At 49.7% G+C, this 12,221-nt stretch overlaps 1 protein-coding gene across 4 annotated transcripts in view; it reads right to left on the bottom strand.

Annotated features, from left to right (window-relative positions):
• Myo5c (myosin VC) overlaps positions 1-12,221 on the bottom strand; it is a 71,112-nt gene that overhangs the window by 15,885 nt on the left and 43,006 nt on the right. For all 4 annotated transcript variants that reach the window (XM_055598580.1, XM_055598588.1, XM_055598596.1 and 1 more), the window contains 9 exons: positions 11,991-12,137; positions 10,899-11,063; positions 9,936-10,029; positions 8,453-8,516; positions 6,049-6,229; positions 2,881-2,974; positions 2,641-2,704; positions 1,959-2,039; positions 562-742 (listed from right to left, as the gene is read on the bottom strand). In XM_055598580.1, the coding sequence (XP_055454555.1) occupies positions 562-742; positions 1,959-2,039; positions 2,641-2,704; positions 2,881-2,974; positions 6,049-6,229; positions 8,453-8,516; positions 9,936-10,029; positions 10,899-11,063; positions 11,991-12,137 (1,071 nt within the window). The remainder of the gene's footprint in view (positions 1-561; positions 743-1,958; positions 2,040-2,640; positions 2,705-2,880; positions 2,975-6,048; positions 6,230-8,452; positions 8,517-9,935; positions 10,030-10,898; positions 11,064-11,990; positions 12,138-12,221) is intronic.

Here is a 12,221-nt window from a genome sequence, read left to right as displayed (position 1 = left end):
CAAATCATGGATAAGAAAGTGTGTGTATCTTGAAAGCATGTGTGTGTGTTTGTGTGTGTCTGAAAAGCATGTGTGTGTGTGTGTGTGTGTGTGTAGATCCTGAAAGAAGTGTGTGTGTGTGTGTGTGTAGATCCTGAATGAATTGAGCAGGTATGAAGGAGAAAAAGGGCCAGATAAACCAGATAAACACAGTAAGAAGGGAAAGATTTAGAGGATATTCCAGGGATGAAGAGATGGACTGACACGAACATGTGCCCTTTTCCAAGAGCCACGATTTTGCCTTGGTCTGCTTTGGGTTTTGTTGGAGTCTGAGACTAGAATCAAATATATAAATTTAAGCACATTCACAGAATTTGAACCCATCACATGGTAATCAAACACTCTCAAATCTGAGTGTTTTCCAGCCTGGGAACATTGTATAGATTTATCTTTTGATCTCATTATTTACCACTAGAGAACTAGTTAAAATGAGCTATCTTGCTGCAAAGAACTGATTTTTGCTCCGCCAGTGAATAATGCCTCTGGAACAATGGCTGCCAGCAGGCCATGGCAAGGCCGTACCATGTTTTCTGATGTCAGCCTGCTGACTTCATGACGGATGCTTTCATTGATGTCTGTCTCTTCTCTGAACAGTTTCTGCAGGTGGTTGATCTCTTGGCTCAGGTGCACGACTTTGAAGTTCAGACCTTCAATCTCTTTTTCATAGCAGTCCTTCTGAGACTGGAAATGGCTCTCCAGAACACTGTTAAAGGAAGGGTAGAGGAATGAGCCCAAGGTCTCTGGGTGGCCACAGCAAGATTATCACACAGCTGCTGGGAAAGCTAGGGTCAGCGTTTCACCCTCTGGACCTAAAGCTGACAATGCAGTCACAGAGACAGCGGAGGAATTAGGAACTGTAATCAGAAGACCCTGACCGCTGTTATCACAGTGTGCGTGGTTAACATGTGGCTAATGACAAGGACATTCCATTTTGGAAGCAATTCAGTGATGTTTTTACAGCTAATCGTAGAAAAGCTCTGTTATGCAGGATACAAATGTGCTTTGTGTGTCCCTACATGCTTTTGAGGATTCACTGAGTGTCCAAGATGGGTCCTAATGTGAGCCTTTGGCGGGACCCTGCCGAGATCCAATTGTGCCTGCTTCCCTAACGCCAGGATTAAAGGCATATATATACCATCACGTCCAGTGGGGGGAAAAAAATCTATTTTCAACTCAGTTTTGTTGGGGACCTAAGACTTCTTTAAAACACAAAGTTTATTAATTTAAAGAAATGCGGAAGCTTCTTCAATCATTTGCTTCTGTGATATAACGTTGTTTTCCTTTAAAAACATTTACGCACTTTTATTTCATGTGTATGTTTCCCTGCCTGTGTGTACGCCTGGAAATCATGTGTAATGCCTGTGGAGGGCAGACCTGGAGCTGGAGATATAGATGGTTGTGAGCTGCCGTGTGGGTGCTGGGAAACTAATGGACGTGGGTCCTTTGCAAGAGCAGGTCAGTGTTCTTAAGTGCTGAGTCATCTCTCCAGTACAGATTTTATTTGCTTTTTTTCAGGTAAGGTCTCTAGCCCAGGCTAGCCTCAAACTTCTTAGGAAGGTAAGGATGACCTTGAACTTCTCCATCTTCTTGATTTCACAGTGCTGGGGGTCCAGGTCTCACACCCCATTTTTTTAGTACCAGGGATGGAAATCAGAGTTTCATGCATGCCAGGCAAACATTCTATTAACTGAGCTTCATCCCCAGTCCTGTAATCAGTTTTTATCAGACATGAGGCCTCCCCTCTGGACAAATGGCTAAATTCTCAGAGAGGTCTTTCTAGGGTTTATTAGATAATTCTACCATAAGAATTTACTTCACACGTCAAATCTAGGTGAGCTGAACTTTCCAACATTGTATTGTCTCTGGAAAAAAACAAAAACAAAGCAAACAAAAAAAAACACATGAGAATTATGTTTCACCGAGTTGCTTTCTTTAGTCCTTCATAGGCAAACCAAAGTTCTCCATCCTCATTTAAGTGTTCCAGATCTTCCACAGAGAGCCTGGAAAATAAAACGAAGGAGGCACGAACGTCTAGCCTTGCTCATGTTTTATATGGTTTATGTGTGTCAGTCCTACAGTACAATTCATCTTGCTTTTTAAAAGATTTGTGTGTGTGTGTGTGTGTGTGTGTGCGCGCGCGCGCGCGCGCACGCGCGCAGGTACTGGTGGTGACCAAAAGACAGCATCAGATCCCTTATGAAGCTGGAGGTACAGCTGATTGTGAGTCAGTGACGCAGGTGCTGGGCACTGATGCCTGGTCCTCTGAGGGGGCAGCAAGCACTCTTTCCCATCTGTCTCTCAGAGAACCATCTGTCTCTCCGACCCCAGCACCATTTTCTTTTTGAGGCAGGGTCTCTCAGCGGCCTGGAGCTCACTGATTAGGCTAGACCGGCTGGTCAGCAATTCCAGGAATCCCTCTGTCTCGACCTCCCACTGGTTGGTCACCAGCATGGATGTGATGCCATGTTTAGCTTTTCTTTCTCTTTTTGGAAACACATGGGCTCTAGGGGACACACTCACACTCACACGCTAACAGGTGGCCGAGTCACCTCTCTAACCTGTTCTATGTTTGTAAGTGTCTGATGATGTAAAATTGATCACCTGCTTCTAACGTCTTCAATGTCATAGCTCTCCAGGAGCTGTTGGGTGACTTCTGACATCCTTTCTGGAAGGAAAGAGAGAGCGGCATAAATTGAATTTGAACATGACTTTCTTCCCCATGGCCTCTCCGGGGTTGCTTCTATATCCCACCACTGAATAACCTACCGGCTGACCACCTTCTCAGATATCCAACTATCAAGCCATCTAGACTACCCACTAACCAGCCCAGGCCCAGGGTACCTCTCATTTCCCGCTTCTGCGACTGCACGTGTTTTTCCACTTCTATCTTCTGTGCCTGAAGCAGCTCTATCTCCTTCTCAAACTCAGCAATGGTCTGAAGCAGAGCCACGAACAAACCGGTGCAGAGAAAAACAGCCGTTACACTCTTCATCAGGCAAGGCTGCACGCCTGTCCCAGGGCATATGGCGCCCTGCGGCCTCCAGGCGGCTTCCTAGCTGGAGTCTTAGCTGGCTCTCACAGCCTGGCAGCTTGCCCTGTAGCAGCTCAACTGCTCAGCTGGTTGCAGATCTACCTGGTTACGGGAATTAGCTTCCCCATTGTAAAGGAAGAAAACAATTGCAAGTTGGCTGTGAGAGGTGTGGAGGGCCAACTGAGGAGAAATCACAGGTCAGGAAGGCGAAAGTGCCTTCCTAGGAGGCTTTGGTCTTCAGCTAGGCTGAGAGGGGGTGCAGCTGCAGAGACAGGAGAGGCTTGGCACCCTGGGAGAGTTTCCTACAAACATCTCTGCTGGCCAAAAAGGGCTGCAGCCACTGCTGTTCACGCTGCAAGCTCAGCTCAAGGAAGACCACATGCAGCAGAGGTAAAAAGTCCTCTTCAGATACCCTAATACTCTGAGTACTGACAGGCCCAGCTCTGGACTCCACAGAGCCCACAGAGGGTGCTCCGTCTAGACACCTAATCCCCTTAATAGACCGTGAGGTGAGTAGAACAAGCTGGGCAAGCCCTCATCGATTAGACAATGAATCTACGCTGAACTGAAGGTTAAATGACGCATTCGGGCTCATGTGCCCGGCTTATGGGACTGTCCAGCCTGAAGCCTTGTTCCTGTTCGTGATTCTCTACACATTTCAGGTGATGTCTGCATTCACTTACGGTCTTTGGACTGTATCACAGAAAAGTTGATAATGACTGTTAAGATCTTTGTACGCCTGAGCTCTTAATGCGTCAGTGGGAGAGAGCGACATCTACTGGCGCCCCACTCCAAATGCAGGCTCACAATTCCCCCAGTTGTAAGATTAGCCTGGAGAGGCGGCTCAGCCATTAAGAGCACAGAGGACCTGGTTCAATCCCAGCACCCACACGGTCACTCACAGCTGTCTGTACTTCCAGTTCCAGGATGACACGCTCAGGCAAAACGCCAAAGCACATAAAGTAAAAATAAATAAATCATAAAAAAGATTAGCCAGTTGGTGTGACCAGCAGACACAGAAGTGACTGTTCAGAATGAGGAAGTCATGTAATCCAGTCTCTCCCAGTCTCCCAGATTTAAACAACAGAAGGCCAGTCGGGCAAGGAGAGCCAGGAGACTAGAGGCTAGCACAAAGCACGTATATGAAGAGATGGACAGACAGCTTCTCTGGGAGACCCAGAGGCGACACTGATTGATAGTTTGGATGGGAGAAGCTCTTACAGAGCACAAACAGCTGTCCCGTGGTGGCCCAGAACATCTGCAGAGCCTTCTGATGTGTGTTCTACATGTTCAGGGGAAGCGTAACAGCTTTCTGATGTGGCAATGAAATGCTTCGCATCTGAGAGCAGGATGCAGGCAGGCTCCGTGCTTATTCCCTGTAAAGCAGCTGTGTTCTCCCTTGACCATGCATCCTCCACCAGGCGTCTCTAAAACTGGGCTCCTCCCAACCCTCTGTACTGATTGTTCATATAAATGCCACCGTCAGCACTCAGGGGGCTGAGGCAGGAGGATCCTGAGTTCAGAGCCAACCCCACGTGACATGCTGAGAACGTGTTTCAAAATAAACAAACCTCGAAGACTTTAGGGGTGCATATGTTTAAGATTTCTAGACAGGAGTCATTGTCTGTGCACAGCCCACACCTGCTTTATTGTTGCTGTTTTTTTTTTTATAATCTTATTTCTCTCAAGATCTTCTTACCAAATTTCTATGGGTGTTTATATGTTTTTATGAAAATAAAAACAACACCAGTATTTTAACGTTTGGCTAAGCAATGAAAATATTCTTCTATGTGGTTTTTTTCCCCTCTCAGCTTATACGTTTCATTTTTTAAAACTTCTATTATAGATTGACAAAAACAATCATATATGGTTATGGGTGATGAGGTGAAACTGTGATTCACGAATGTAATTGGTCAAGATAACTGACACATACATCTATCTCTCAAATATCTGCCAGTCTTTGCAGTTATTCTCTTAACAATCATAAAATGCACAATACTGTGTTATTAACCATACTTGCCACTCTGGAGTGGATTTTCCCAAGATAGGGGCTCGTGTTGTCTAGTCTGGCCTCTAGCTCTCTGTGCAGCTGAGGAGAGCTTGAGCTGCTTCCAGATTCTCCTGCTTCCGTCTCCCTAGTGCTGGGATTACAGGAGTGGAACACTCTACCTGGCTTGGAGGTTCTGGGGTTCAAAGTCAAGGTCTCCTGTGTGTTAGAAAGGCACTGTACTGACTGGGCTGCATTCGCCAGACCTGGACAATTACTCATGTGAATTTTCGGGTAACAGTATAAATGGCAGATGACAATTTCATTTCAGTACAGGTATTCATATGTTTATAACATGGTAAATAATAAGGGCCTGAATTTACGATTTAAGCTGGAAGTCAATCTATTTATATATTTATATATATATATATATATCTATTTATATATTTCAGTCAATCTATTTATATAACTATATAGTTCCAACGTTAAAGTGTTAGGAGCTGACTTTTCAAACATGAAATAGAGTTTCAGATAGCCCAGGACCTGGACTTTGGGGAATGGAGTGCTTGGGCGCTGTGTGCCTTCAGTCTGTACGGCTGCTCCTGTTGTCTGGGAACACAGAGATGCTAAAGTAAGACGGGGCTAGCAGCTACTGGGACCACTCACTCTGCAGCAGCCCTTTCTCTGCCAGCTGCTACAAAAGAAAGCAGCACCCTGTGACTGTGGCTGTGACTCTCACCTCCCCAAAGGCTGTTCCCAAGCACCCTAAACAAGAGGCTCTACAGACGGCACTTCCTGTATAATGAACAAGCCTCGCTTAGCTAAAGGGACAAACCGTTAGCCCTGTCCTGCCACCCAGGAATCCGGTATAACCTGCCTGTAAGCATGTAGATAGGCTACTCATCAACTACAGGGCATGGCACCTCCTCATCCCACTCTCTCTGTGTAGATCAAGAACCCCACCAGGGGTTCTGAAAGCCTGCATACCCACCTTTGCTTGCTTGCTCAGGCGAGCCACCTCCCCCTTCAGGCTGTCAGAGGTGAGACGCCCCTCCTCCAGCTGACGATGGAGCTGAGTCCTCTCGTCCTTGAGGGCTTTAATTTCCTCTCTCAGCGACTCTATCTGCTTCTCATAGGCTTCCGTTTTCAGCTCGAAACTCTTTTCAAGAAGTCTAGACAGCAAAAGAAGAGAAGAAAAACTAGCTTAGAGTCGTTTTTATAGTCTCTGAACAAGACAATATGCAAGGTTCTGGAAATATTGAGGAGTCTCCTCTCTGCCAAAGAAGGAGATGGGTTAGTCAGGACCCACTGTAGCCATCACAGTAGCCAATGGCTCTATTTTTAGCTGTTTCCTGTTCTCTTAGTCTAAAACTAATGCCTTACACCTTCTGGTGTGAGGGATTCTGTTAGTATCACAGAGAGCCCAGGACAGAGAGTGTGGACTTCAGATCACACTAGGTGCAGGGACTCTCAAAGCCATACCTCAAAGCCATGCCTGGGTCCCCTGGGTGGGATCCATGTCCCTTAGCAAAGACCTAGCATAGGCCCTTCCAAGTTCCCAGGACCCCTCAGTGGTCTGATTTAGTTCTCAACAGATACAAGCCGAGCATCCCAGATTCCCAAAACTCAATCAGAAATGCTAAAATTCAAAACTACGCCACGGTGGGATAATGGAAAAATTGCCATCTTTGAAACATTTGGGACTTGGGACTGTGGGAGGAGGGGTGCTCTCTTAGTGAAGACTATGCCAAGTCTCTAAAACATGGAGAACTGTGGAAACAAAACCCTTCTGGCTCCAGGCTTCTCAGGTGAGGGACACGAGCAGCAGAGCCCTCTCTGTGCCCAGGGGTTTCACCTTCCAGGAAACGAAAAATGGCGTGTGTGTGTGTGTGTGTGTGTGTGTGTGTGTGTGTGTGTGTGTGAAAGCAAGCATCTGTATGTCTATGAATGTATGCACATACATGTACCCTGATGTTTGCATCTTTGCACATGGAGGCCAGAAGAGGTGGAGTTGCAAGTGTCTTGGGTCACCCGGCTTACATGAGTACTGGGATTCAAACTCTGGTCGTGCAGAATCTGCTCCTAATCATTCAGCTATCTCTCCATGCCTGTTTTAATAATTTCAGAAAGTATCTCAGCAAAGCCAGGTGCCCCGTTGTGCCTGGAAACTCAATTCCTTTTGAAAAGACCACTGAGTTGAACAGGTGAACAACTATAAAGAGACACATGACATAGACCAGCTCTGGGTCTTCTGTAGGGTCCAGTCAGAACTGAGGCAGCCTCGGGGGCTCTGTGGGCTTCCTGCAGCCTCACACCTCTGGGATGCGGGCCCAGAGATCACACCCAAAGCCTCACACTGCTGGCATGCCAACTTAGAGTCCTGATTGATCCGCTTTAACAGCCCTAAGGAAGAAACTCTGAGGAGGAGAAACATGCCCCACAAATAAACCTTTAAACTTTGTAACTCAACCCCCAAAACCACTTCAGTATTCTCAAGATGCCAGTAAAAAAAATAAAACAAAGCCTGGAGTCTGAGGCATAAAAAACCTCAGACCTAGAGCCTGGACCTGTCAGGTCTACCAGTGGTTTGAGCCTCTGAGGACCGTGACAGGAGCCTAGCACACACAGGGAGATCACCAGGGGCCAAATGGAGCTGCAAAGAGGGCCAAGGCAGACAGTTTTGCTCGTTTCACGGCCTCCAGAGCCTCACCCAGACAGGACAGCAGGGAGCTCAGGGCGACCTGTGCGGCTGGCTCTTCAGCCTTTGGAAGTCCTCTTACTCACCGCCCTAGCCAGACCACGGTTTTCCTGCCAACTGCATGGGGAAGCGGTTGGTACCTCAGCATTCCAGGCTGCCCTGAGAGTCTGTCTCCCTCGCATCACTCCACCAAGCTCCTCACCCAGATCTATAAACCATGGACTCCTTCTGAGAAAGGGAACCCAGACTGGAATCTCTGGGAATTAGCAGATGGTCTATGATTGAGATAGGAAGGGGAAATGTCCAGCCCCAGGCCATGGGACCCGTGAGGGTCATCGTCAGGCTCACTGTGGACCCATACCCTACGTGCCAGGGTCCAGATTAGGGCGGCTGCAAGCTGAACCGAAAACAGCAGAGAGTAGGTGGGGTGCGGCACTGTTGGTGTGGACCTTGCCTGGTAAGCCCGAGGCCTAGGCCCCATTTCTGGCGTTAACCTAGCAGTGAACCACCCATAACCCCGAACTGGTGGCGGGGGGAATCAGAGGTTTAAGGTCATCCTCTGCCATGCAGGAGGTTCAAGGCCAGCTAGTGAGGTCTGAGGCCATATCTGAAAGAAAAGGAAAGAAGGGAGGCGAGAAAAGGGAGGGGGAGAAAAGAAGGGAAGGAATAGCCAGGCAAGGGAGATGGCGACCCTTACAGTCTCTGCTGTTCCTCTTTCTGCACGTCCTCGAACAGCTGCCGAGTGAGCTTGTCCATTTTTTCTGTGGACAGAGAGCAGTCTTTGAAACGAGTCTGCGGAGACAAGGTCTTCACCGCCTCACGCCTCAGAGTCACCGCAGAGGGTTTGTTACTGCTGAGGCCCATGGTGAGGAGGGCATACGTGAGTCTCCATAAACTGGGCATGTGGGTGCGGGGGCCTCAACAAAACAGCGCCATTACCAGCACCCAGCCACACGTGCGCTGGCACCAATCAGGCTAATGTCCAGCTACGCTCCTGAGAACTGTGGGAGACTTAAGGTGGAGAGGTTGGAAAGCCCTCAAGGCAAGCGCTCAGGGCTAGTGTGTTAAGACCCATGCAGGGCTCAGGCTCCAGCTCGCTCCCCACTGACTCAGCGGGCGCCAGGGCCTGGGCCTCAGTGAGCGTGTGTCATCCTAAGGCTGCCCACTCCTAATCTCCTCCCCACATTGTGGTGCTCCTCCTCTCCACAGGCCTGGCGTCCCATTAGTCCACACGCTGGCAAAGCACATGCGAAGTCCCCCGGGGCCATTCACAAGGTTCTTACACGCTTACATACACTCATATTCACAGACACTCCTAAACACACACTCATACACAGGTCGCCACATACTCACACACTCATGAAGGCTCATGAACATTCTTGCACACTCACACTCCTATACTCACAAACACTCTCAAACATACACTCACACATTCACGACTACTTGAAAACACTCATCCACCCCCAAATTACACACTCATACTTGCACACGGCCACACTCTTACCTCAGGTGCCCCCACACTCACATTCGCACACTATTGCACACTCTTTACACAGGTTCACCCTCCCCTACACTCATTCACAAGTACATATTCTTTTTGTTTTGTATTTTCAAGACAGGGTTTCTCTGTGTCTCTCTGTGTCTCACTCTGTAGACCAGGCTGGCCTTGAACTCACAGCGATCTGCCTGTCTCTGCCTCCCTAGTGCAGGGATTCCAGGCGTGCGCCACCACCACCCGGCTAACTACATACTCTTAAACACACTTATACCCCACACACTTACACACTCATGAACACCCTAAACTCTTGCACATGTACTCTCTCAACACCTATGGCACCCATGCCCTTTGCACACTAATATACTCACACCCACTCACCCACTCTTACACACTTACACTCACACACAAACTCTCACACATACTCTTGCGCATACAGTTCCATGGACAATCATACACACTCAAACTCTCACACCGCCCCCACCACGAACAACACCGTACAGACGTACATACAATATGCCACACACACACTCATACTCTCTTTCTTCGGTCTGGCTGCTGCTTCTGAGGCACAGACAGGGGGATAGGAGCGCCTTTTCCACACGCCCACATGCACTTACGCCCTTGGTGTGTGAGGCGGGCAAGCCCAAGCTGGAGGCCCGGTTGCACCCGCACCAACAGCTACCTTTCAGCTCGTCGGTCTTGTCTTGCAGCATCTGCTCTGCCTGCTCCCTCTGTGACTGCAGCTCTGCATTGTGTTTCTGCAGCCTGGACAGCTTCTGTGGAAGGGGAGGGACACGGGGACACCCTGGTGAAGTCCCCGCCACGGCCCCGTGAGGAGCCCTGTGCCGAAGTCTTCAGTCTCTCTCTCTCTCTCACACACACACATACACACACACTTGGCCCAGGCACAGGGTCAGGGGCCCCAGGGGACGTGGAGGCAGACCAGTCCCCACCTCCCTGGCCACGCTGACAGCTGACACCCGGAATGTCTCAGGCCTCTCCCGAGCTCCGGGTACCCAGGGCAGGTTACTAATTAACCTCTTAGCTCACAACACACATGAATTCATGTTTGAACACCTCTGTGGCTTCTCCTGATGAGAGGCCTGCGGGGGCTGAAGTGTGGACCTCATGGTGGTGATGGCCATGACTGGCAGAGCCATCGAGGGCTGGGCAATGTGGGCGCCCCCAGGCACCGGGTCACACACTCTGGGGCTCACGGCTGCTAGTGTGCGAGCCTCAAGCCTTTGGAAGGCACAGGGGAACAGACGGTGGTGAAAGAAACTCAGTTAGGAAATGCTGGAACGCTCCTGCTCATGCCTGGGTGTGGCAAGAACACTTAGATCTTTTTGTCCAGAGGGTCAGTGATTTGGCCAAACTGCACAGCTAGCCAGCAGCAAGGTCACTTATAAATCGAGGATGTTGGGATTTCTCACTAGACCACATAGGTCCTGTGTCACAGGTCAGGGAAAGGAGGCCTTCAGAGCCCACAAGGGTGGACAAGTGACAGAGGAAAGAGGGGACACGGCCAGCAGCGCTCCTTGGGCCTGTGACAGCTTGGTTCCCTTGTCGGGGCTGCGAAGCCCTGCCTCAATTCCCAGGCAGAGAACGGAAGGTGCACACTCCTGCCATGTGGTACGCTCCTGACCTCTTCCACGGAGTCCCGGTATCTCCTGCCCTTCTCTTCATAGTTGTGTCGGTGGGTGGCTGCTCTCTCCAGCTCTGCCTCCAGCTTCTGGACCTTTTCCAGGTCACCAGCCCGCAGGGAGGCCAGGCTGGTTAGCTTTTCCACCAGCCCGTGGTTCTCTCTGTTCTAGAGAAAGACCCGGGGGTCAGAGGTCTGTTTCAGAGCGAAGCAGCTGGTGCATTGTGCCTCACTCTGCAGGGTGGCGGTCGCCTTTACCCCTAGTGACTTTTATTGGCATCTCCCCGGGGAATTGAGCGAGGCAGACTCTTTCTCAGCTGGCGTCTCTTATCGGGTGTGACCTGTCTGCTCCCGGGACTCCACAACAACTTTAATGCTAGAATGTGCTTCCCTCAAAAATCAGATGCTGCACCTTCATCCATGGACCTAGGGTATGACGACTTGAAGAAGAGGAAGAAGAAGAAAAAGAAGAGGAAGAGGAAGAAGAAGAGGAGGAGGAAGAAGAAGAAAAAGAAGAAGAGGAGGAGGAAGAAGAAGAGGAGGAGGAAGAAGAAGAAAAAAAAGAAGAGGAGGAGGAAGAAGAGGCTGAAGAAGAAGAGGAGGAGGAAGAGGAAGAGGCTGAAGAAGAAGAGGAGGAGGAAGAAGAAGAAGAAAAAGAAGAAGAGGCTGAAGAAGAAGAGGAAGAGGAAGAAGAAGAGGCTGAAGAAGAAGAGGAGGTAGAGGAGGAAGAGGGAACTTGGGTATCCCTGGAGGCCATGGGGTGGACCTCAGCAACACGGGTGGCTAGTGCACTCAGCGAGAGACTCTCGGAAGGCGGGCAAAGAGGGCTGCCTCGAAAATGCTTGCCTCCAAAGCCAAAGTGCTACAGTTTGGGTTCCCAGAATCCACACGCTGCCAGGTGGGCATGGGATTCCTGGAGTAAGCTGGCTAGGATGAGCTGCTGACTGTATAGATGAGCTCTGAGTCTGACTGACAGTCCTTGCTTCCAAGGCATAAGGTAGAGAGTAACCAAACCTGCACACGTGTGTGTGTACTTACACACATGTGCACCTCACACATATGAACACGCACACACAGATTGGTACCGATGCCCACCTGGTCCTCCAGCTTCTTCTGCAGGCGCTGGACCCTGTATGTCAGCTGAATGTTGAGCACGAACCGGCGGATGTTCTGGAATCTGCGCCGGGCCAGCCACGCCCTTGCGTACTTCTGAAGGATCACTGCCTTGTGCTCCTGCAGCAACTGGGGAAGGAGCTCGGTGAGGTGCCAGCCAGACCCCCTGTCTCTCTCTCTCTCTCTCTCTCTCTTCACCACCGGAGCACTCCC

Source organism: Psammomys obesus, unplaced genomic scaffold, assembly GCF_907164565.1.
Source record: "Psammomys obesus unplaced genomic scaffold, mPsaObe1.curated_primary_1811, whole genome shotgun sequence".
NCBI classification, from domain to species: Eukaryota; Metazoa; Chordata; class Mammalia; order Rodentia; family Muridae; genus Psammomys; species Psammomys obesus.
The sequence above is the reverse complement of the archived record's forward strand: the minus strand, read 5'-3'. Positions and strand labels throughout refer to the sequence as shown.